General features: G+C 50.4%; 1 protein-coding gene across 1 annotated transcript; it reads right to left on the minus strand.

Annotated features, from left to right (window-relative positions):
- Window positions 1-1,552: 1,552 nt before the first annotated feature.
- Sdhb (succinate dehydrogenase complex iron sulfur subunit B) lies at window positions 1,553-21,170 on the minus strand. Its single transcript, XM_032895252.1, has 8 exons — window positions 20,980-21,170; window positions 15,090-15,223; window positions 9,411-9,496; window positions 7,520-7,656; window positions 6,788-6,904; window positions 4,420-4,521; window positions 3,127-3,249; window positions 1,553-1,732 (listed from the first exon to the last, which is right to left on the minus strand). Exons 1-8 carry the CDS (start codon window positions 21,049-21,051, stop codon window positions 1,655-1,657), a joined length of 849 nt encoding a protein of 282 aa, XP_032751143.1. The 5' UTR covers window positions 21,052-21,170; the 3' UTR covers window positions 1,553-1,654.
- Window positions 21,171-22,705: the final 1,535 nt, after the last annotated feature.

A 22,705-nucleotide genomic window follows, 5' to 3' on the forward strand; every position in this document is an offset into this window, starting at 1 on the left:
AAAAAAAAAGCCTTCGTTTCTCTGATGGTCTGAGTCTCCAGCTGCAGTTTACGATGTAGCTTTGGGGTGTCTTTTCCCTATATGATGTTAAAGTGGGACCCAGAGGCTATGTAAGCTGGGCAAGTGTATCACCACTGAGCTGCACTCCAAACCTTTATTTGCATTTTGGGTCAGGGTCTCACCCAGGCTAGACCTCAGGATCCCTCTGCCTCTTCCTCCTCTGAGCGGATGTCGTGCCTGGTACCTTTTAGATTCTAGAGGCGAGCGGTGGTTCACTCCATAAATATAGTAACGCACCAAGGGGCTGAGCAGGGGCTCCTTTTGGAGTGCGCAGTCAATTTTGGAGTTAAATACTCCCCTCTGTCTCTGTTGGATCATTTCAAACTTACTGCTCTTGTAGGGTGACCAGGACACAGAGCGATGGACAGTGGCTGCCTGGCAAACATCAGCTGATCACTGTGTCAGGACTGTTTTCTCTCTGGCCTAGTCAAGTCAGGGAACCATCTGGTAGGTGTGTAGAACGTTGACACGAGTGACTCCATTTTGAACTCTAGACTGGTCTGCCAAGTGAGAGTGGTGCCCGCAAGTTTTTTTTTTTTTTAAAGATTTATTCATTTATTATATACAAGTACACTGTAGCTGTCTTCAGACACACCAGAAGAGGGCATCAGATCCCATTACAGATGGTTGTGAGCCACCATGTGGTTGCTGGGAATTGAACTCAGGACCTCTGGAAGAGCAGTCAGTGCTCTTAACCGCTGAGCCATCTCTCCAGCCCAAGCCCCCAAGTTTTAACGCTGGAATAGTTACATCTGTTACTCAGTGGCTGCGAAGGCAAGGGTGGAGGGTAATGCCATAGACTCCTGCTCACCTACACACTGGGTGGCATCCACTACTGTCACATCTGGCTTGAAGGGAACTTTAGATAGGTCAAACATTCAGGAAACAAATGCAGAATGCAGAACAAGAGGCCTTTCATTTTTCCTTCTTATTTTCTCCTTAGACCTGATTTCACTATGTAGCCCAGGCTGGCCTGAAACTTACTATGTAGCCTAGGCTGGCCTCAACTCCCTCTGCCTCAGCTGGTATACTTCCCATTGCATGCTGTTGGCCCAGCATTACCTGTGTGGTTTGAAGAGGGGTCAGGGCAGCTGTGGTGGGGAATGCAGCTTTGCCTTTTGAGGTCTCGAGAGAGTCTCTGTAGAGCCTACCAGCCTGTAGCTGGTCAGGGTCACCGCTGTGTGCTGGAATAATTTCAAACCTTGCTTCCACGGTGTGGAGAGGCTGACCAGTATATAGTCCTGATGACTGCAAATGGCTCTGCACATGGCTGCTAGCTAATCCTGTGGGGGCTGGGACTATGTGGGACTACATGGCAGGTGAGCATAGTGCTGGGGACATACTCCAGCGCTGGTTGTCCACAATCTTCATCAGGGCTCAGGTCTGGAGCCATGTCTACCTCATCAAGGACAAGGATTCCCTGGTGCCTTCAGTCCTTGGCAGCAAGGACTTGGTTGAGATTGTCTTTAGTAATAACAGAGAGTGACACCTATTTATCTCCTAAATGTTTATTACATAGGCTGTACTCAGAGACACTCCGGGGGCTTGAAGGGACTCACGCCAGAGCTGACAGCCACACTCAGCATGGACAGGGTTAAGCCAATGCCCGCTTCTCTTTGTAGGTCGCCATCATCTTCTTGATTTCTGCAATTGCTTTTCCTGGATTCAGACCCTAGAGGGAAGGGAAGAGCTTCAGTACCAGGTATGATGGGAGGGAACAGAGAGGCAGCCAAGCCCCTTCCCAGGAGAGTGGTGTGCAGATCCAGCTCCTCAAAAGTCAGTGAGCGTGGAAAGGCAGCCCTGCTCCAGGATGTCCTACGCTGACTACAAGGCGGGGGGCAGCATCTGACTGTTCAAGACACCCAGGGTGGAGTTTCCTTAGGACCACAGGCCAGGGTTAAGATTTGCCAGACACCATTACTGCTGTGAGTGAGTCAGCGACGGCAGAGACTACGTACTCTCAAAAGAGCTGTAAGAAACAAGCTTGGGATCGCTTCATCTCTTGCGTCTGACTGGCCAATACCAGCAGCCCTGGCTACAGCAGGGCCCCACAGGACCAAGATACATATCCTAGTCAGGGCCAGCCTTGCCAAAGTAGGGAGGGAAATGGCAGGTACGTGGCAGCCCTGACTTATCTGAGGTTGGGGGGAGGGCCTCTCAATTTAGGAGAGTAACTCAGAAACTAAAGTATTAAAGAGAAAATGACCCAAGACAGGCCAGGCTCTTCACAAATCAACACAGAGCGATTGATTGATCTCCAAGGTCCGTACACAAGGTAAGGTCCAGAGGGTGTGGCACAGGAAAGGCAGGGCAGACGGTACACTGTGGGCTGCACAACTGGCTTCACAGGGCAGCGCTGCATTCTCCTGTGCAGCCTCAGCCTGTCCTCACATAGGACTTGAAGACTTGCTGGGGTTGGGCCCTTCTAGCAAAGTCTCCCAGACGTCTCCACCCTGCCAAGTGGCTACTTTATAGCTTCCTATCCTGCTGCCCGGTTCCCGCCTGAAGGGCAGTCAGGGTCCCTCCTCAGTTCTTCTTGCCCAGTGGCCAAGGCTGACATGTCCGCAGTTGGCACCCGATCAGAAGGCACCCACAGATGACAAGAGGTCCCTCTCAGGAATGGGAGCTGGGTGGGGGTGGTGCACGCCTTTGGTCCCAGCACTCAGGAGGCCGAGGCAGGCTGGATTCAAGGCCAGCCTGGTCTACAGAGAGAGTGAGTTCCAGGACAGCCATGGCTATGTGGAGACATTCTGCCTCAAACAGGACAACATAACAAGAGATGAGGAGAGGCGGGGACATGAGGCGGAAGCAGATGGGTAGCCAGAGCTGTGGCACAGGCTGAGGGACCCTGCCTCCCACAGCGTTGGCACCTGGCTCCTGTACTCAAGCTGACCGCAGCTTCCTACCTGTGGGCCCTGGAGACATTCTTCCCCTTCCATCTCTGTGGACCTACAAGGAAGGCCTGGCCTTCTTGGGACCTGGTGGAGTCTGCGACTGAGAGCCATTCCAAGCCCCACCTGAGACAACAGGCATCCACCTCAAGCGGCTCGGCCACGGCTGCCATACCTTGGGGCAGGTCTGTGTACAGTTCATGATGGTGTGGCAGCGGTAGAGAGAGAAGGGGTCCTGCAGCTTGGCCAGGCGCTCCTCTGTGAATTCGTCTCTGGAGTCGATCATCCAGCGATAAGCCTGGGAAAGCAGGGCGTGGTAGCTGGCGTGAGGGGCCGGCCTGGACAGGCTCAGCAGGGCAGAAGCCTGCCATTGCCCCACAGTTCTTGCCTTGCAGGAAGGCTCCACACTCTCTCCTAACCCTGTGTGTCCACTCGCCACAAGCCTTTGATCCACCCTGGGCTTGGCACCTCGGTGCTCAATGATATGGTCCTGGGCATCAGCTCTTCATGTTGTTCCAGGTTCTAATTAGGGAGGGTGGGCTGTGCCAAATGCTTTTCCTCTTGTCACAGCACCTGCCTGTGCTAGAAGCTGCCACTGAATAAATGCATGCTTTAGACAGGGTCTCACTGTAGCCCTAGCTGACCTGGAACTCAGAGATCTGCCTCCCTCTGAGTCCAGGGCTGAACTTACAGGGACACAGCACCACCAGGCCTGGTTTCTTTGTTATTCTAAGGCTAGGTCTGTAGCCAGGCCTGGCCCTGAACTCATAATCTTCCCAAGTGCACGGGATTACATGCATAATGAGCTATGGTACCGTCATAGACAATTTGACTACTTTCTGTCAATCAACACACGCCCTGAGAGCAGCAAACTCACGATGGTTTACCGCAGGCCCCGGACCGCTCCCAGCTGGGTTTCTGAGACCTGTGTGGTTTCCAACAACTCAGATCCCGTGAGCCCACCCGCCTGCCCATGGCAAGGTCAACACTACTGTGTGCTCACACAGCCAGTAACTTCCTTTTTACTGGAAAATGGGAAACATGAAGTTATCTTGAGTTGCCTAACACTCTCTGAAAAGCAATGACCACAAATCTGAATCCCAGCTTCCTGGAAATGGACACTTTCTTTGCACTGAGCTATACACATGTGACAGGTAAGGACAAAACTCTTTCCAAACAGCCCCCAGCCCAGCTTCCTGCCTTCCGATGAGCAGCTGCCCCTCAAGACACCTCCCCCAACCACACAGCCCACATTTCAGGGATCCAGCTCACACTGGGTCCCTCCCTTTGGGGTGGCCCTCTCCACTACACAGGCACAGCAAGGTGAAGCTTCAGCTCTGCTGAGAGCCCAGTGAGCTGGCTTCCCCTCTGTACTGCAGGGCACTGGACAGCATCCTTCTGCAGGCAGCTGCCTCCTGCAGGCCATTGTCCTCTAGGGCTTGGGGCTGTCTGAGACAGGGACACCCACCTGCATGAGAACTGCAGGCCCCAGGTACTTGTCTCCATTCCACCAGTAACTGGGACAGCTGGTGCTGCAGCAGGCACAAAGGATGCACTCATACAATCCGTCCTGTGTGGAGAGAAAGGAAGTCAGACACTGGGCGCAGCACACAGCAGAGGGCCAGCCTACCTGTGCTTTTTTGGTGAAATGCGAAGGGTGGTTTGTGGCAGTGTAATAGATTCATAAAAAAAAGATCTTGTAATGAAATGCAAACCTCTTGTGGATCAAAGACCAGGGCCTTACGTCCAACAACAATGCACGTAGACTGGGGAGTCACTAACCACCCCCACTGACCTACAAGAGCCATGAACGAGGAGTTGTTCCCAACCAGGGTGCAGTCTGCAGTGAGGGGCACTGAAGCTCTCTCTTTGGCAGTCTGTCCAGTGTCTGTCAAGCTGGGCAGTCCTCAAGTTTTTCATGGGAGCACCCTAAGCTGCCCTCCATGTCTCACACACTGACCCTTGAACTCCAGGGGGGAAGGAAGGGTCAACTAGGACGCCTGAGCCCCACGTGCCGCTGGCATCCTGTTCATACGCTTGCCACATGGCCTCAAGCCCTCTCTGTGCCTCCTAGGTTGGATTCTCTGATTCTGGCAACAAGCAGCAACCCAGAGGGGTCTGCTCACATGGGATTGGTGGTGGGGGTGTTGGTCTGCTCACACGGGTCAGTGACGGAGACAGGATGTCCAACACTGCAGCTGAAGACCCGATGGAGGCAGACAACTGGCTGCCTAGACTGGATGTGTGGTGAGAAGCCAGCCACACTGCCATTATGCCACAGTAGCAGGAGGGCTGCATAGCACATGTGGGTCAACAGCAAACAAATCCTTTGCAAGTCTGAGAGTACACACACACACACACACACACACACACACACACAGGAATGCAAAAAATTAAAAGTAGTTCACAGTACATTCAATTATTTGTTCCATGTAGCCTATTAAGAAACCAAAAAGAAGCTACACAAATGTCTGTCACTTGTGGCCATGCTTCACGTGGTGCTGGGGACAGAGCCCTGGGCCTGTGCAAGCTAGGCAAGACCTCCACCACCAGGGTACAGCTCTGGCTGCATATTGGGGTGGGGTGGGGTGTGTGTGTTTATTTTGAGACTCTGTAGCCTGGGCTGGCCTGGAACTCATGAGACTCCTCCTGGCTCAGACTTCCAAGTGCTAGCATCATAGGCAGGAATCACCTAATAAAGCCACCTCAAAGCGATGCTCCCTCGCTCTGCCCAGCCTGGATTGGAAGTGCAAGAATGGGAGGTAGAAGTGGTGAAAGGCAGTGATGTCCTCACGAAGGCGCTCATTGGCCTTCTAGCGTCACTAACTGGCCGTTCCTGTGAGGATGGACCAGCACGTGTTCTCTGACTTGAATGACAAGAGAATCCGCTAGGCACTCATGCACTGACACTGGTAAAATGTCCATGGCCAGAGTCCAGGGGCTCAGAAAGGAAGGAGGTGACTAAAGTGGGCTCGGTCCACTAGCCGAGTCAGCATGCTTGCCCATCAGTGGGCACTTCTCAGGCAGGAAGGCAGGGGAAAGCTGGACTCTAAATCCTCCACCCAAGGTGTCATAGCCCAGGGCTGGGGCCAGGCTCAGTCGGCAGTCTTATTGGACAAACACACGGCCCTGGGATGGGTCCCCAGCAGCGCAGAAACCAGATGTGGCATGTGGGATGGGGAGGCACTTGGGTCAGCCTGTAACACAGTCCTTTCCTCAACAAAAACACTGTGCCCTGACTCAAGGGCAGTAACTCCAGAAGGCCAGGACCAATCAGCCCAGTCAGACTCGGCACGCTTAGAGACAGACAGCAAGGCTCTACTTCCAGTCTGCCCACCCCACCACCACACTGCCACAGACACCCCCTCCACTACCACACCGCCACAGAGACTGAATGGGCAGCATGTGTGCATGTTATTAACCTCTCCTCCCCCGAGAGAGAACAGCTTGGTTTTGGCTATCACCCTCTACAGAGCAAGCATCTTAGATACTGCTCTCTTCTGCCACATGTAATCCCCTGCCCTGACAGCCGCCCTCAGCTGTGCCCGCTCTTTGGTCCACTCTGGGCCTTCACAGGTACGCATGCTGACCCTGATGCTGAGGCAGGGGCCCACCCTTGGGTTAGCTGCTCTTTCCTTGGCTCTCCAGCACTGGGGATGGATTCAGGGCCTTGAGCACACTAGATAAGTGTTCTGCCACAGCCTAGCAACTTACTCCCCTCAGGTCAGAGAGCCGCCAATTTCCTTCAGAGCACACTAAGTGTTCTGCATCACCCTACTGCTCCCCAACATCCAGGAAGCACCCTGCCAACCATGACAATAGATTTAAGTAATGACCAGCTTCTCCCGGTCCTCGATGGACTGCAGATACTGTTGCTTGCCCTCCTGGGACTCATCCTTCTTCTTCAGATAGGGCTCAATGGATTTGTATTGTGCATAGAAGTTACTCAAGTCCTGAGGGAAAGGAGGGAAAGGAGAGGGATCAGATCCTGCAGGGCCTTCAGCGGCTGGCTTCTTCCGACAGCTCACATACACCACACACTTTCCCACCATGACGCACAGAAACCAAACTCTGCAGAGGCAGTGACCACAGAGCTGGGAAATGTCTTCCCCACCAGCTGAAGTCACAGTACCTGGAGTCTTTTCTCCTGCTGCCTCAAGGCAGGGAAGGTGCCTGAGGTAGCAGAGGGAGGGACTGAGAGCAAAGTCAAGCCTCTCTGCTTCCCACTGAGATTCCACACAAATACTTTGCGGCTATGGCCAAATCCTTCCTTTCTCGGGCAGTTCCAACTCTGAAATTCTAAGCCCTTATTCCCAAACACACGAACCATCTGAGCTTCAGGGTGTTCAGGCGCATCACCTGTCACGGTCACACATGCCAGCCACACTGGTGTGGCTCTGGGAAGGGGGATTCCTAATGCCTCTGGGGACACTGTGGATCCCATAGACACAGGGAGTATCTGATTGTTCTATCACTCGCACCGAAGAAGCTGTGAACACTGGACCTAGCCGCTCCAAACACCACAGCAGGACCCCACCCCTGCCACAGAGGGATTGCCGCACACTCACGGGGACTAGATCCTTGATCACATACATATGCGGAAGAGGGTATATTTTCGAGACTTTGCCAAGGTCTGTGTCGATCCTGCGCGTGCATGCCAGCGTGTTGCCTCCGTTGATGTTCATGGCACAAGAGCCACAGATCCCTGAGGGGACACCAGGTGATCACGTCAGTAACTGCACTAATGTCCGTTTCTCCCTTCTTTCCTGCCTAGACCTCAGCTTGAACCAGGCACACAGTTACCCTCTAAGCTACATCCTCAGTCCCCCGAAGGCCTAGCTGGCTCCTTCCATCTTTGTTTAATCCCAGGTTTCCAAGGTTAGGGGCGGCCGCTGAGCAGACATGGAGACGGCCTCTGTTCCTAACTTCTGGTTTCCAGCTCAATACATGTCCTTGTGGAGTCCTGTGACTCAGCAGGTCCACTCCCCACATAACAGGTCTACACAGTCACCTACCTACCTAACATTAAGACACACAACAGCGTTTGCCTAGCAAGCACAAAGCCCGGGGTTCGGTCCCCAGCTCCGAAAAAAAAAAAAAGAAAAAAAAAAAAAAAAAGAGGGTTGGGATTTAGCACAAGGCCCTGGGTTCGGTCCCCAGCTCAAAAAAAAAAAAAAAAAAAAAAAAAAAAAAAAAGACACAACAGCTTTTGTCTGACAGACAGGCTCCTTGACCAAAGAGCCAGCTGGGCTTCAGGGCCTTTTAAGCTTTTTTAAAAAAAATATTACTAAATTAATTTGATTTTTACTCGAAATCCTATTTTAAAGTATATTATCTTTGTTGTATTATCACTAGCAATTATTTTTTCTTCTCTCTCTCTCTCTCTCTCTCTGTGTATGTCTCTGTCTCTCTCTCTCTCTCTGTGTCTCTGACTCTGTGTGTGTCTCTCTCTCTCTGTTTGTTTTTGAGACAGGATTTCTGTGTAGCCCTGGCTGTCCTGGAACTCCCTCTGTAGACCAGGCTGGCTTCAAGCTCAGAGATCCACCTTCCTCTGCAAAAGCGTGCACCACACTGCCTGGCTTTTCTTTTCTTTTTTTTTCAGTCTCGCTGCGTAGTCCAGAGCTGAGTTGCCAGCCACCCCAGTGCTCCACATTCGCTCTGCACTCTCAGACACACAGACTAAGTGCATAGCATTAGAGGAGGAAGCTGTCTTCTCACATCTCAGCAGCACAGCACAAGCACATCACCCCGTGACAAGGACACTGGATAGGCCTCAGCCAAAAACTCCCACCTCCCACTAACAAAGAGCTCACGAGGCAAATGCCAGCTAGTCTGTCCTCACTGGTGCTGCTGGGACACAGGAACCTCGAGATAGAGCTCCCCAGGGAGATCAGAACCTGCACCACAGTTCACACTTTGGAAGCTGAATCCCATGAAAAAGAAGGTGACATACAGCAAGCAGGGTGTGGGGATTAGAAGGGTCCTGAGTGGGTGTGTGTTGTGACAGGTCATGTGAAGCCTGTGGAAATGACAAGGTCTTCCCCCAGGCGAGGCGCAGAAGGACAGCCCGGTCCCCTTTGGTCTAAGCGTGAGTGTTTATGAGTGACTGACCAGTGCAGCAGCCATCGCTTCTTTTCTCAGATGACTACTGTCTGAGACTGCGCCAGAGTCCTCCTACCTACACTGGCTAACCTCATCCTATGCTGTGGGTAACAAACACCCTGAGGTTCTGGCTTGTGTAGCTGCTTGCCCACCTGGTCTAAGCTTCCTCCATATCTGGGTGTCCACTCTTCCTTCATTCCCTTACTGCCCCATCAGGGCACTCCCTAACGCTGTACTGGTCTCAGAAGCAAGGTCACCTTGCAGGGCTGTAGCTCTCCAGGGTGCTGCCGTCTGTGGGAGCCACACCTCATGGTAGTCAGAGGCAGGCCAAGATCTAGTGATAATGAAACCACTCACCTTCTCTGCATGATCTTCGGAAGGTCAAAGTAGAATCGATTTCATTCTTAATCTTGATTAGAGCATCCAGCACCATCGGTCCACACCTGATGAAGAAAAGAGCTCAGTTCTGCTATGGCCAGCATCTGACTTCACTACTGCAGACACCGGACACAGGACACACTGAATCCATCAGCAGCAGAGTTTAACTACTGCACACTTGTATGTGTTTATTCCTTTTGTGCTGTGCTCTTTTCTTCTTTTTCTTTTTCCGGATATGCTTTTTCTATGTAAAAGCCCTGGTTGTCCTGAAACTCACTCTGTACACCAGGCTGGTCTCGAATTCAGGAGATTCTCCTGCCTCTGCCTCTTGAGTGCTGGAGATTAAAGGTGTGCAACCCCCCCTGTGTGTGTGTGTGTGTGTGTGTGTGTGTGTGTGTGTGTGTGTGTGTGTGTGTGTGTGTGTGTGTGTAGTGCATGCCTATGTATATGCAGGTGCACATATGTAGGGAGTGGTTCCCAATTGGTTCTTTGAATTATCAATAAAGATGCCAGGGGCCAATTGCTGGGCGTAAGGAAAGAGGCGGGACTTCCGGGTCCTCACAGGAGTAGGCGAGGAGCCACAGAGAGGGAAAGGGATTTTCACCATGCTTCTGAGTAACCAGCCACTTATGGTGGATTGGGCCCAACTGGGGCCCACTAGAGCTGAGGTAGCAACTAAAGCTGAGTCAGATTTAGTGTGCTGAGCTAAGAGTATTGGGAAGGGCACCCTAGCCATGGGAGATTAGAAGCGTCCAGCAACTGAGCCAAAGCAGTTATATAAAATAAGCAGTTAAAGAAAATAAGTTAATGTGCAAGTGTTTTATCCTCGGATCGGGGGGAACCTGGGTGGGGCTGGAAGTGTGGTCTGCCAGGAACTTAAAGTGACCTTACAGTGGGGTAGCAAAAACTACACGCTACACACATACAGGCGTGTGCGTGGAAGCCGGAGGAGGATGTCTAGAGTCTTCCTGTATTGCTCAGTCTTATTCCCTTGAGCAGGGTCTTTCACTGAACCCGGAGCTGCTGTTTTTCAGCTAGGTTGATAGGCAGCCCCCGATCTGGATCCTCCTGTGTCTGCTCCTCTACTCTAGAGCCAATTACAGGAGCAAGGAGCACTGCCTGGCTTCTTTCATGAATGCTGGGCTCCAAACTTAGGCCCTCATGCTTGTGAAGCTCACACTTTACCCACTCAGCCACTTCCTCAGCCTGTCTGTCTGTCTGTTCTTGTTTGTTTGTTGAGATGGTGTCTTACTATGTAGTCCAGGCTGCCTTGAACTTGGTTGCTCCTGATATGAGCGTTACATGATTGTAACAGGAAACACGGTAAGGATGATAAAAGAGAATAAACTGGACTTGAGGATGGCTCAGCAGTGAAGAGCACAAGAGCCCATGCTGTACTCGCAGAGGACCTGAGTTCAGTTCCCAGCCCTGACGCTGGGCAGCTTGTAACCGCCTGTAACCAGCTCTAGAGAAGCTGCAGTCCCCGGCTCTGCAGCACTTATACACAAGCTGGCATGCATGCAGAGAGCCGCAGTCCAGATGTGACAAGTGTCCTGGGGCTGGCAGGAATCTTACATGAGCCACAGTGAGTTGTAGTTTTGTTTTTTAAAAGATCTACTTTTTATTTATGTGAGCACAAAGCTGTCCCCAGACAGATCAGAAGAGGGGGACATCGATCCCATTACAGATGGTTGTGAGCCACCATGCGTGTTGCTGGGAATTGAACTCAGGACCTCCTGGAAGAGCAGCCACAAGTGTCCTGTTGGGATTTAGTTCACTTCATCACAATTGCTGAAGCTGAATGTCTCAAGGCACATCATTACCAATGAGCCTTTACAAGGTCTGGAGTTGGTAGTGGGATTTTTATCTGGCTGTTTTTTATTTTAGAAAGAGCTTAAGGGCTCAAAAGCAAGTAAGTTCAACACGGGAGCCTCAGCCCAGCTCCCCTCAATTTCTTTTTTCCGAGACAGGGGTCTGATGACAGCTTAGGTGGCTTTGAACTTGCTGTTATGCCTGATTTTTTAAATCCTAGGGAAGCATCATCCCCACTGGGCTAAGTATTTTTTTTTTAAGATTTTATTTATTTATTGAATATTACACTGAGCTGCCTTCAGACACACCAGAAGAGGCATCAGATCTCATTACGGATGGTCGGAGCCACCATGTGGTTGCTGGGAATTGAACTCAGGACCTGGAAGAGCAGTGGGAGAGCAGTCTTCTTACTGGCCTTTTCTGTTAATTTTATTTTTTTTTTGATTTGGCCTATTTTTTCCTTTTTTTTTTTTTGGACTGGGGGAACCTCAAGGCTGGCTAACTGTTACTGTTGTGCTATTGTGCTATATCCTCAGACTCATTAATGTAATTTAAACGGTCTCATGCACTGCTATGCTGGCCTCGCACTTGTATGCTCTACCTTGGAATCAGTAGCTGGGATGGCAGAAGCACAAAGCCGTGCCTGGCCCTGCCTTCATACTGTTTCTGTGGCACTGGGGGCCTCCTGCATGCTAAGTACCCCTGGGCTGTACCTCCAACCTCCTTTCCTACCTTCTAAGGTAAAGTCTTAGATGACTGGTTTTAAGCCTTTTCATGTTCCAGGGTAATCTCAAACTGGAGAGCCTCCTGCCTCAGGCTCATGAGAAGACATTAGAAAAAAAAAGCCCTTAAACCCTAAGCACCGATCTGTGAACCTCCTTGGCAGGAGCTCAGAGCACGGCTGGCTCTTACTTAACTCTGCAAGGCTGTGGTTTCCTGCACTGACCTGTTATTTACTTCTCTGTGACTCTTCAAATTCATTCATTCTTTTCTGTTGTTGTTGTTTGTTCTGTCCAGGACAAGGTTTCTCTGTGTGCCTGACTGTCCTGGAACTTGATTTGTAGACCAGGCAGGCCTCAAATCTCTGAGGTCCACCTGCCCTGTCAGTGTGCCACCAAATTTTCTATTAACTGACCTCTAAAAATGTACTGGGACCACTTCTCCATAAGCATACCATATGGCTTGAAAAAATTTTGCCACTGATTTGGTGTGGAATATTCCCCACAACTGCAAATCAGTCATGACTTTTCTTTCCTGTTTATGTGTGTGTCCGTGTGTGTGTGTGTGTGTGTGCATGTGTGTGTGTGTGCGTGTGTGTGTGTGTGTGTGTATGAAGTGCTCTCAGAGGCCAGAGGAGGGTATCAGATCCCCTGGAGGGGAAGTTGCAGACTATTGTGAGCTGCCTGGCATGGGTAGAGGGGGCTCAGTTACAATCCTGCAAGACTAACACTGCAGGACCATGAAATGTGTGTGTGCACGTTCTGTGGAACCAAGGATGGGGAACTGAGGCTATCAGAGGCCAGGCTGAGGACCTGCCTGTCTCTGCTTCCACAGTGCTGGGATAGGACGTACATGCTAGCCATGCCCCACAGTTTGCATGTGTTCTGGGGACCAAACTTAGGTTTTCTAAGGCCCACAAGTACTTTACCAGCTGAGCCAGCTCTGTTCATTTGTTTGAGGTAAGGTCTCATACAGTCCTGGCCAGCCTAGCTGAGGATGAACTTGGAATTCTTGTCCTTATATTTCTAAGGCCCAAGTGATGGGATCCTTGGGTCGCCATGCCTAGCCAGTCTGCCTCCTTCCCCGTGTCTCTGTGTAACCAGCAGTCCTGGATCCCACCAAGCTTTCCTGAGGAGTGTCCACACTTCAGTTTTTAGATGGTAATCAACATGGCAGATTCAAGCACTAGGAAGAGGTTCAAACAGAGCTTGTATTCCTCCTTGAGTCTTTCCAGGGTCCCCACATTCTCCATATTCTCTGCTTCCCAGAGTTTTAGTCTGTGAGGTTAGGGCTCGTTCAGTCCCTGTGCTCAAGGCCAGTCTCTCTCTAGTGCCTTTAGTCATTCCTTTTTTTTAGGACTTATTTATTTTATTTATATGAGTACACTGTAGCTGTCTTCAGACACCAGAAGAGGGCATCAGATCTCATTACAGATGGTTGTGAGCCACTGTGTGGTTGCTGGGACTTGAACTCAGGACCTCTGGAAGAGCAGTCAGTGCTCTTAACCGCTGAGCCATCTCTCCAGCCCCGCCTCCAGTCATTCCTATGCTCCCTGGGTTTGTCTGAGGAAAGCCTACTCAACCGTTGCTGAAAGGGAGCTGGGGAAGGCTACTGCGGTGCTGTACAAAGTTTACCCTTGTATTATTTAAATGAGGATTCCTAAGCCCTCCTACCTTGTTCAATCCTGACATGGCACTGTAGTGCTTAAACTACAAGAATCTCCTGTCTGAGGTCTGTGTAAACAGTTTTACCATTTATTCTCCACCTGATCACCCAATGGCTAGGCAAAATAGAGAATTAGGGCGAGACTTCTGCCAGTCAGAGGAAGGGTCTGGTAGAGGGAGAGGGGTTGATTCAGATCACCTAGGAGAATGGAGGATTTGGAGCCATAAGGAAGGGGTTCGGAGAGATCCTGAAAACACAAACACCCCTGGAGCCCGAAGAGCCAGGTCAATAATAATATGCAAGTACCGTGGGACAGGGCTGGGAGGACAGGGCTGGGGGGACAGGGCTGGGGGGACAGGGCTGGGGGGTCTGGGATGGGGGGACAGGGCTGGGGGGACAGGGCTGGGGAGGGACAGGGCTGGGGGACAGGGGGCTGGGAGGACAGGGCTGGGGGACAGGGCTGGGGGACAGGGCTGGGAGGGACAGGGCTGGGGGGGGCTGGGAGGACAGGCTGGGGGGAACAGGGCTGGGAGGACAGGGCTCAGGGGACAGGGCTGGGAGGCAGCCAGATTAGCTTAGGGGTTAAGGTTGAGCATTTAACTGTTCAGCTATTGAGTGTAGCTTGAAATCTTTGTTTCTCTGTGTGGTTATTGCGACTAGCATAAGGTAAAGAAATATAACTGTCAGATTAATTCACTATTTACATTTATATTAAAGCTAATTCTTTAATGGTATTATATATTTTTAAAATTTTATAATTTTAGCCTCATATTACTGAGGTAGGTTTGTGTTCTTGTTTTGTTTTTTAAGAGGTTTCACTGTGTGACCATGGCTGTTCTGGAGCTCATGCAGACCAGGCTGGCCTCAAACTCACAGAGATCTGCCTGCCTGCCAGCCTCCCAAAGCTCTGGGTTTAAAGGTATGTGCCACCATCACCCGTCTTACTGAGTTTTGAATTGCAAAATTTTTTGTCTTCTAAGTATCTGGCAATATTTTTACTTTTTCCTTAATAAAACAGTTGGCTAGTACTTACACAGAGTGCATGAAGCTACAGGCTCAACCCCAGCACCTCGTACCCCAGGTATGGTAGCCCACACGACCCATGCCCGTAACCCCAGAAGTGGGGAGGTATAGGGAGGAAGATTAGAAACTCAAGGCCTTCCTTCCTCAGCTAAGTAATGAGTTCAAGATGAACCTGAACTACAAAAAGGGGGAGGGAGGGAGGAGGGAGGGAGGGAGGAGGAGGGGGAGGAGGGATCGAGAGGGCACATTCAGAGAGCCATTTATCTGACCTTTAAAGACGGACATCTGATTCTCTGTAACATTAAGGGAATCAGATTTTTGTGTCTCTCAAGACCCAAAGGGCATGACCCTACAAGCTCTGTCCCTAGCATCACAAGTAACAGCAGAAACCAGACGTAACTGAGTCCAGTGAGCCCTCCCACCCTCCCAGACACTCACTTATTCAGATCCACCTTGTATGTCTGCATTCGAGGTTTATCTCCAGCCTTGTCCGGGTCCCATCGGTAAATGGCAAAGGTTTTGATTCTGGGAGCTGCAGCAGCAGCTGTCTGTGCCTCTCGGCAGGCCTGAAACTTGAAAAAGCCAAAAAGAGGAAAGAGAAAAACATTAAAGACTGCAAGACACTTCTCCACTTACTGGTGTGATAACTATATTCCTGGCACAGACAGGTTGGGTACCCCACTTCCTTGGAAGGCACACTCACCAACATCCAACAGACCTTATTCCCCATGAGAAGCCAGCTATGGGCCCAGGGCCAGGGACACAGCACTTAGCTTCACTTCTGACACAGACAGAACCTTCCCTTCCATTGAACTTATCTGTGGTGACCTACAGTGAAGTGGAAGCTACATGACGATGTACACGGAGGGATCCTGAGGAGGTGAAGCCAGCCTCCCAAGAGAGGGAGGAGGTCACGGGCTGCACTGACTGGGGTTTAACTGGAGCCAGACGAGCAGTGTTAGGAGGCAGGGGAAACAGCGGGTGTGAGGATGTGTGGGGTGACGTGGGGGCATGATCACACTGAGGTGGGTTCGTCTTTGTCCTGAGAACCACAGAACACAGTGACACTTCAGTTGAGACAGGGTCCCATGCAGTCCAGGCTGGATTCCAAACTTCAATCTTCCTGCCTTGGCCTTCTAAATGCTAAGACTACAGGTGAGTGCCACAGGACCGGCCTGTACAACTTCTAACCTGGGTGGTGACAAGACTGTGCTGTGCATGTATGTGAGATAATGACACTTAGAAGGGAGACTTATTACATGAGATCCGAACAAACCAGTCAGAAAGCTACTTCCGTTTTTAAAACAAGACACTGTGGCCAGCAAGAGGGTCCAAGTACTTGCGATGGCAGCCTAAAAACTTGAGTTCATCCCCAGAAGTCATGTAAAGATGGAAAAAACTGACTATCCACACAGTGGCACATGCCGCTCCCTCATCATACAACAGAATAATAATATAAAAAAAAAATATATATTTTTTGGGCTGGAGAGATGGCTCAGCAGTTAAGAGCACTGACTGCTCTTCCAGAGGTCCTGAGTTCAATTCCCAGCAACCACATGGTGACTCACAACCATCTGTGATGGGATCTGATGCCCTCTTCTGGTGTGTCTGAAGACAGCTACAGTGTGCTCATATACATAAAATAAATAAATATATCTTTAAAAAAATATTTTTTTAACCCCAACATGACAGCTGGGGTGATGGTGTATCCCTTTAATCCCAGCACTTGGAGGGCAGGTGAATCTCTGACTTTAAGGCCACCCTGGTCTACAGAGTGAGTTCCAGGACAGCCAGGGCTACACAGAGAAATCTGTCTCCAAAAAAACCAAACCAAACCAAAAACCCAATATGGTAACATTTTTAAAACTGGCACAGATCTGGGGATGATGGCACAGGGCTGATTCAACACTTGGGAGGTGAAGGCAGGATCATGCAGTTGAGGCCAGAAAAGGCAGAGACTATGCTTTTAAAAAGAAAGCAGGGATTGAGGATTTAGCTCAGTGGTAGAGTGCTTGCCTAGCAAGTGCAAGGCCCTGGGTTTGGGCCCCAGCCCCAGAAAAAAAAAAAAAAGAAATTTGTTGAAAAAGAAAGCACTCCTCCCAAACCCAGTGAAAACTCATGATGAAGACTATCTGAGCACCAATTAGGGAACAAACAAGTTCTGCTCTGTTCTGCTGCATCTCAGCAACACAAAATCTCTGTCATGTGAGTCAGACAGCCAGGAACAATAACCCTGAGATGATGACCCTGAACCTGGACCTTCCTGCCTCTGTTCCCCCATGCTGGGTCAGCAGGGACGCCCCACAATGCCTGGTTTATACGGGTACTGGGACGATACAAATATGCATCCTACGCCCTCTTCTGGACTCTTCAGGTAATTTTAGATCACATACATCTGTAATAGTATTGAGATTCTTCCTGGATGAAAACATCTTACTATGCAGTTCAGGCTGGCCTTGAACATGCGGCAAATCTCTGGTTTCTGCTCATGAGTACCGAGACCATACTACACACCCAATTATGGCCCCATAGTATGGAAGACCAATTCAGCAGTACCCTCTGAGGGCAGTAAGAGCTCACCACCCTCAGTTGACTCCTAGGCCTGCTGAAATGACAGGTTACCTGCAAAGGAGCTTCATTGTCTTTCTCCTATTTAAATATTTGTTTCTATAGAGACATTTGATCAGGCACACTATTCAAAAGGGACTAGGGTCAGATTGAAATCGATCAAGGATATTTATTTACTTTGAGATGAGGCTCACATAGCCCAGGCTGGCCTCAAATTTACTATGTAGCCAAGAATTACCTTAAACAGCCAATTCTGCATCCACCTTCCATGGCTAGGAATCAGTTAGTCCTGTTGTTTTGAGACAAGGTCTTATATCCAGTCCTGGCTATCCTGGAACTTGCTAGTAGAGCAGACTGGCATCAAACTTACAGAGGTCTGATTACGTGGCCTTGTGAGTGCTGGAATTAAAGGTGTATACCACCACACCAGCCTATTTTTATTCACGTGTATGCCGTGTGTGTGTGTGTGTGTGTGTGTGTGTGTGTGTGTGTGTGTGTGTCTGAGTATATGCCATGTGTGCAGGTACCTGAGGTGGCCAGAAGATGGCACTGGATCTGCCAAAGTTGCAATTACAGCTGGCTGTGAGTGACGGGACATGGGAGCTGGGAACTGAACTCAGCAAGTGTTCTTGAGAGCTGAGCCATCTCTCCAAGCCTGGATTTGTGATTTTCAGAAAGATGGCAGGAATCACAGCATGCTTGTGTACTGTGCATAACCATGAGGGCAGAGAACAACTATGAATCGGTGAGGGGACAATTAGCAGAGGGCCTTGGTGAACAAATGAGGAAAGACAGGATGGACATCAGGACACGTGGTATGCTGGCCCAAGGAGTCCTGTTAGCCTGCCCTGACCCCTGGTATTAGGAAGGAGAATAAGCAACCTCCTCTTGAGAAACCTGCGTACATTCATGGTTTTTCCCTCTCCCCTAATGTCTGTGCCTAAATCTACATTAAAACTTTTTTTTAAACAAAAATGTATTTGGATTGTGTGCATGGTGTCGGTGGCGAGGATGTGCTCATGTGGAGGGCAGAGGAACACTCTGAAGTGGGTTCCCTCCTTCCGCCTTCATGTGGGTTCTAGGGACGGGGCTCTGGTCATTAGAACTGACCAACCCGCCTTTTCAGCCACCGAGCCGTCTCCTCGGCTCTCAGAGCTTTTCCTAATAAACCTTTGCTTTTAAAAAAGACTGCTCAGACAGGGAGATGGGCCGAAGTGTGAGACTTCCTTCGCTCTCTCTCCCTCCCTGTCCAGCAACTTATATGCCAGGTTCCCCATGGGAGTGGAGACCGTGAACACATCTGGCCCTCGATCTATGACTCCAGTGAGTGTGCCACGAAGGAAGAATGTCTCTGGATAATCCTGGAGAAGATGAATTTCCTCTATCTTCCTCAGGGGCAGGCCTGAAGCTAGACATATGACACCAGGAAGGAAGGTGGGCAAAGGTAAGAAGGCAAAGCCAACTCTACAGACTCAAGGAAGGGGCAGGCTTGTATCTGAAGTGTGTTAGTGGGATCCAGCCCTGTTACCTTCAAGCTGCGCGTTCTTTAGAGAATCTCTTAACCAGTCTGATCCCACTTCCTCCAGTCTGATCTCACTTCCCCCTTTGCGAAGGGGAGGGCGGTATGGATACCCACTTCACAAGGAGCAGGCCAAACTGCTGGCACAGCTCAGGAAATGATCTGTTCCTATGAGTTCACAGCAATCACAGGAGATTTGGAACCAGAACGGAAAGTCCACAGCAAGCTCAGGACGGGGCTTTTTGAGCACAAATATACCTTCCCACAGGGAGGAGGCCTCTCTTACTCTCACTACCCTAGAAAGGTGGGCAAGGGCCTCTCCTGAAATCCTAATGCTGACCTTTGAAACCAGTCTCTTCTTCACTTCGTTCTAGAAAGCCCCGCCTGAGAACTCACTCCTTACAGTGAGGCTCTCACAACCTCACTGCTGCCTCAGCAATGTAGAAAGAGGACGGTAAACAAGGTCACCCGGAATTATTAACTGGATAACCTATCAGGAGGCTCCTCCCTCGAGAAAACTGATACACCCCCTTTGTGTGGTCACTGATTGCTGTAGCTTTTAAATTAGGGGTGGGGCCTGGTGAAATTTCTCCCATTCACGCTTGCATGAACTGGTGTCATTAGGATCCCATGTTCTCAGCCCTAAACACTTTATGCATAAGGAACACTAAATGCACTTAAAGAGATTGAGTACGTATATATTTAGCCATGCTAATTAAAGAAGTCATGAGTTTGAAAGGGAGGGAGCATGGGAGGAGAGAGGGGATTGGAAAAAATTTAAATACAGTAGTCATGCATGAAATTCTCAACAACCAAAACAGGATCATTAACTGAATACTTGGGACATCAGCCTGAGGCTCTGGAAGGCACTGTCTGTTTTTGTTGTTGAGACAGGGTCCCAAGTAGCCCAGGTTGGCCTTGTACTCCATATGGAGTTGAGGATGTCCTCACACTCCTCATCTCGCTGCCTCAGCCTCCCAAGTGCTGCTATGATAGGTGTGTACGCAGAGATGCACAGATCCACACCTTTCATCTCAGCATTTGCTCCCACGTGCTGAAGCAGGAGGATCTCTGAGTTCCAGGACAGCCAGGGTTGCATAAAGACACTGTCCAAAAAGCCAAAATCTAAGCAAAACAATAACACTGTCACAGGCTGGAGATTTGTCCTAGCAGTTTGGAAGGAGCAGAGTTCAGTTCTCTGCACTCGCATGGCGGCTGATAACCACCTGTAACTCCAGTTCCAGGAAATACGGCTCCCTCTTCTCCACAGGCACACGCATGGTGCCTATACACTCCTACGTACAAATGGAAAAATCTAAACAAAACAAAACAAAACAAAAACAACCCACAAAAGAACCTGCCCAGGATCTACAGTTTACAAGAAAAGGGGGGGGGGGAGGCCACTAGTGAGGAGGCTCAGGTTTTAAGTCACTAAGAAAGTCTCTCGGAGTTCCTGTTGTCCACCTGTGAAGGACTGTCCAGGAGCCCAGAAGAGGACTGAATGGTATTTGTAAATCTTTAAGGAGAGGCAGTTTCTCTCACCTTTCTAAGTGCTTTCACTGTGTACAGCTCCCGAGGATAGGGCGTGTGGGGAGACCTATGACAGAGCCACTACAGTAGTATTAACAAAAGCAGCTCCAGGCTCTGTCTGTCATCCCATGCCAACCGTATGAGATCAGTGCCGCTACACACCCTTGAATAAACACACTTCAGGGAACTGGGTCTTGCTTGCAAACTTCTACAGTCCGCATCTTTCGGGGGTTGGGTCGTTTTCTTCTGTCTTCCTTTCTCTGCGGGTCAAGTGCATTGCCCTCCAGAGTTCAGCGGTCTCCGACATTACCGATGCAGAACAGCCTAACCTGGAGTTGCGACCTGGTCTCCCGGGTCCCGCCCCCAGACAACCCGCAGGCCTCCCTTTTACCACAAGGTTGGTCGAGCGCAAATATCAGGATTTGATTCTGGGTTCCAACAACAGGTCGCCCATCATATGACCTTGACCAATTCGCTTGTCCTCCCTGACCTCTGCCTTTCCGTTATCTTTTCCAACCTCCTCCCGGCCGCGACTCTCCAGCTTGGGAGAAGCACGGGTTGGCTATCTGAAAGGATGCTCAGGAGCAGGGAGCTGGTAAGTCCTCTCCTGAGGCCTGGACCCGGGCTCTTTCCGCTTCTCCGCGGACTCTCCACCCAGGCAGCCTCGGTGACCCGCACGGCTCCCCACTGAACTACGGCCCCGGGGCTCACCTGCAGGCCGACTCTGCCGAGAGCCGTAGCCGAAAAGCCGCGCTTCAAGGAGACCCCGACCACGGCCGCCATTTTGGCTCCTGACGTCAGCCCCACCCCTTACCCTCCGGCATCCCGTCGAACACCGCGGTGGGAAGCCGGCCTCTCCCCTTGAGGTCCGCTAGCAGCCTAAGAGCCAACGAGTGGAAGGCAGCTTCCGGTATCCCGAGTAAACGGACAGGAAGTGCGAGTGTGCGGTAGCGGCCAGTAGGGCGCATGCCCACTGGGCTTCCTATGTTCCTAAGGTGACCTCTGGAGTCGGAGCAGCGGGAAAGGGGGAAGGTAGCCTGGAGGGGTGGGGCAAAGGCCAGGAGGGGCGGGTCTTTCCTAGTTTGCTGAAGGCTGTGATTTTAATCCCTCTCTACTTGCAGTCGTGTCTGTCACCTGTGACTCTTGTCTGATCAGTTTTGTGCTAGAGGACCCGTCAGTCCCTCTCTGAGCGAGACATGGCGAGCGTTTGAGGCGGTCACAAAAATGAATGTCAAAGGTGTCGCTCATCCATTTATTCATAAATATGTACGTAAGTTGCATGCCTGGAATCCCAGCAATTGGCATGTGGAGGCAGTAGGAGAATCAAGCTCATCCTTGGCTACTTAGTGAGGTGGAGGCCATCTGGGATACTTGAGGCTCTGTCTTAAAACACACAAAAACAAAACCAAAGCAATCAAAAAGGGCACCTGCTGTGTGGCTGGTGCCAGGCTCTGGGGTGCTGTGGTAAGTGAACTAGTGGCTCACATAATTCCTTTCTAACTTTGAGGAAGATGACAATAGGACAGAGGGGTAATGCAGCTTAGGCTGGACACCAAGGAGACAGAGGCTGTCCGCTATCTTGAACTTCAGATCTTCCTGTAGGTAAAGAACCGACGAGAGCTGGGATTATAGCTATGTGTCACCACGCCTGGTAGTACGTGCTGGACAACAAGCACTCTACCAACCCAGCTGTGTCCTCAGATTTTGCTTTGTCAGTTTTCTTAGTCACCTGAGCTGCTTAAAGAAGAAAAAAAGACTTGTTCATTATATTTATATGAATATACTGTAGCTGCCTTCAGACACATCAGAACAGGGCCTGTTATAGATGGTTGTGAGACACCATGTGGTTGCTGGGAACTGAACTCACACGTCTGGAAGAACAGTCAGTTCTCTTAACCACTGAGCCATCTCTCCAGCCCACCTGAGCTGCTTTTTTCTGGCACTTTTAATGGGTTCTCTCAGAGCCCTTCTGACTGGGGATTTGACCACCTTGGGCAGGTGTGATCTTGCTATCCCGAGCCACTTGATCTCTTGAGGTACCCAGTGACTTTGCTGGTCCCAATTACCAGAGGAATGAGTTTATTACTTTCCGCTCACCTTTGGCAGAGGGAGAGCACTGTTTATAGTCTTGGGTTTCCTCACTCCCATCATTTAGAAGCCACTGGAGAAATTACCATGACAGGAGGAATGGTTAGATGGGGCCAAGTTTCTGAGAACTCACCCTGATTCTGATTTCCCTGCCAGGTGGCCTCATTAAAAAGGGTGTGGGGAGTCCTGAACCCCTGGGGTTACCTAGATTGCTCCCCTCAAGGCCATGTGGCCTTTGACAACTCCTTCGTCACTTCTGACTTATGGTGTCCTTGCCTGAATCAGTAGGAGTTGTGCCAGCTGATTATGATTGGCACGGTTGTCTTGTGCAACAGATGGCAAGGTTACC

Source organism: Rattus rattus, chromosome 1, assembly GCF_011064425.1.
Source record: "Rattus rattus isolate New Zealand chromosome 1, Rrattus_CSIRO_v1, whole genome shotgun sequence".
Classification (NCBI taxonomy): Eukaryota; Metazoa; Chordata; class Mammalia; order Rodentia; family Muridae; genus Rattus; species Rattus rattus.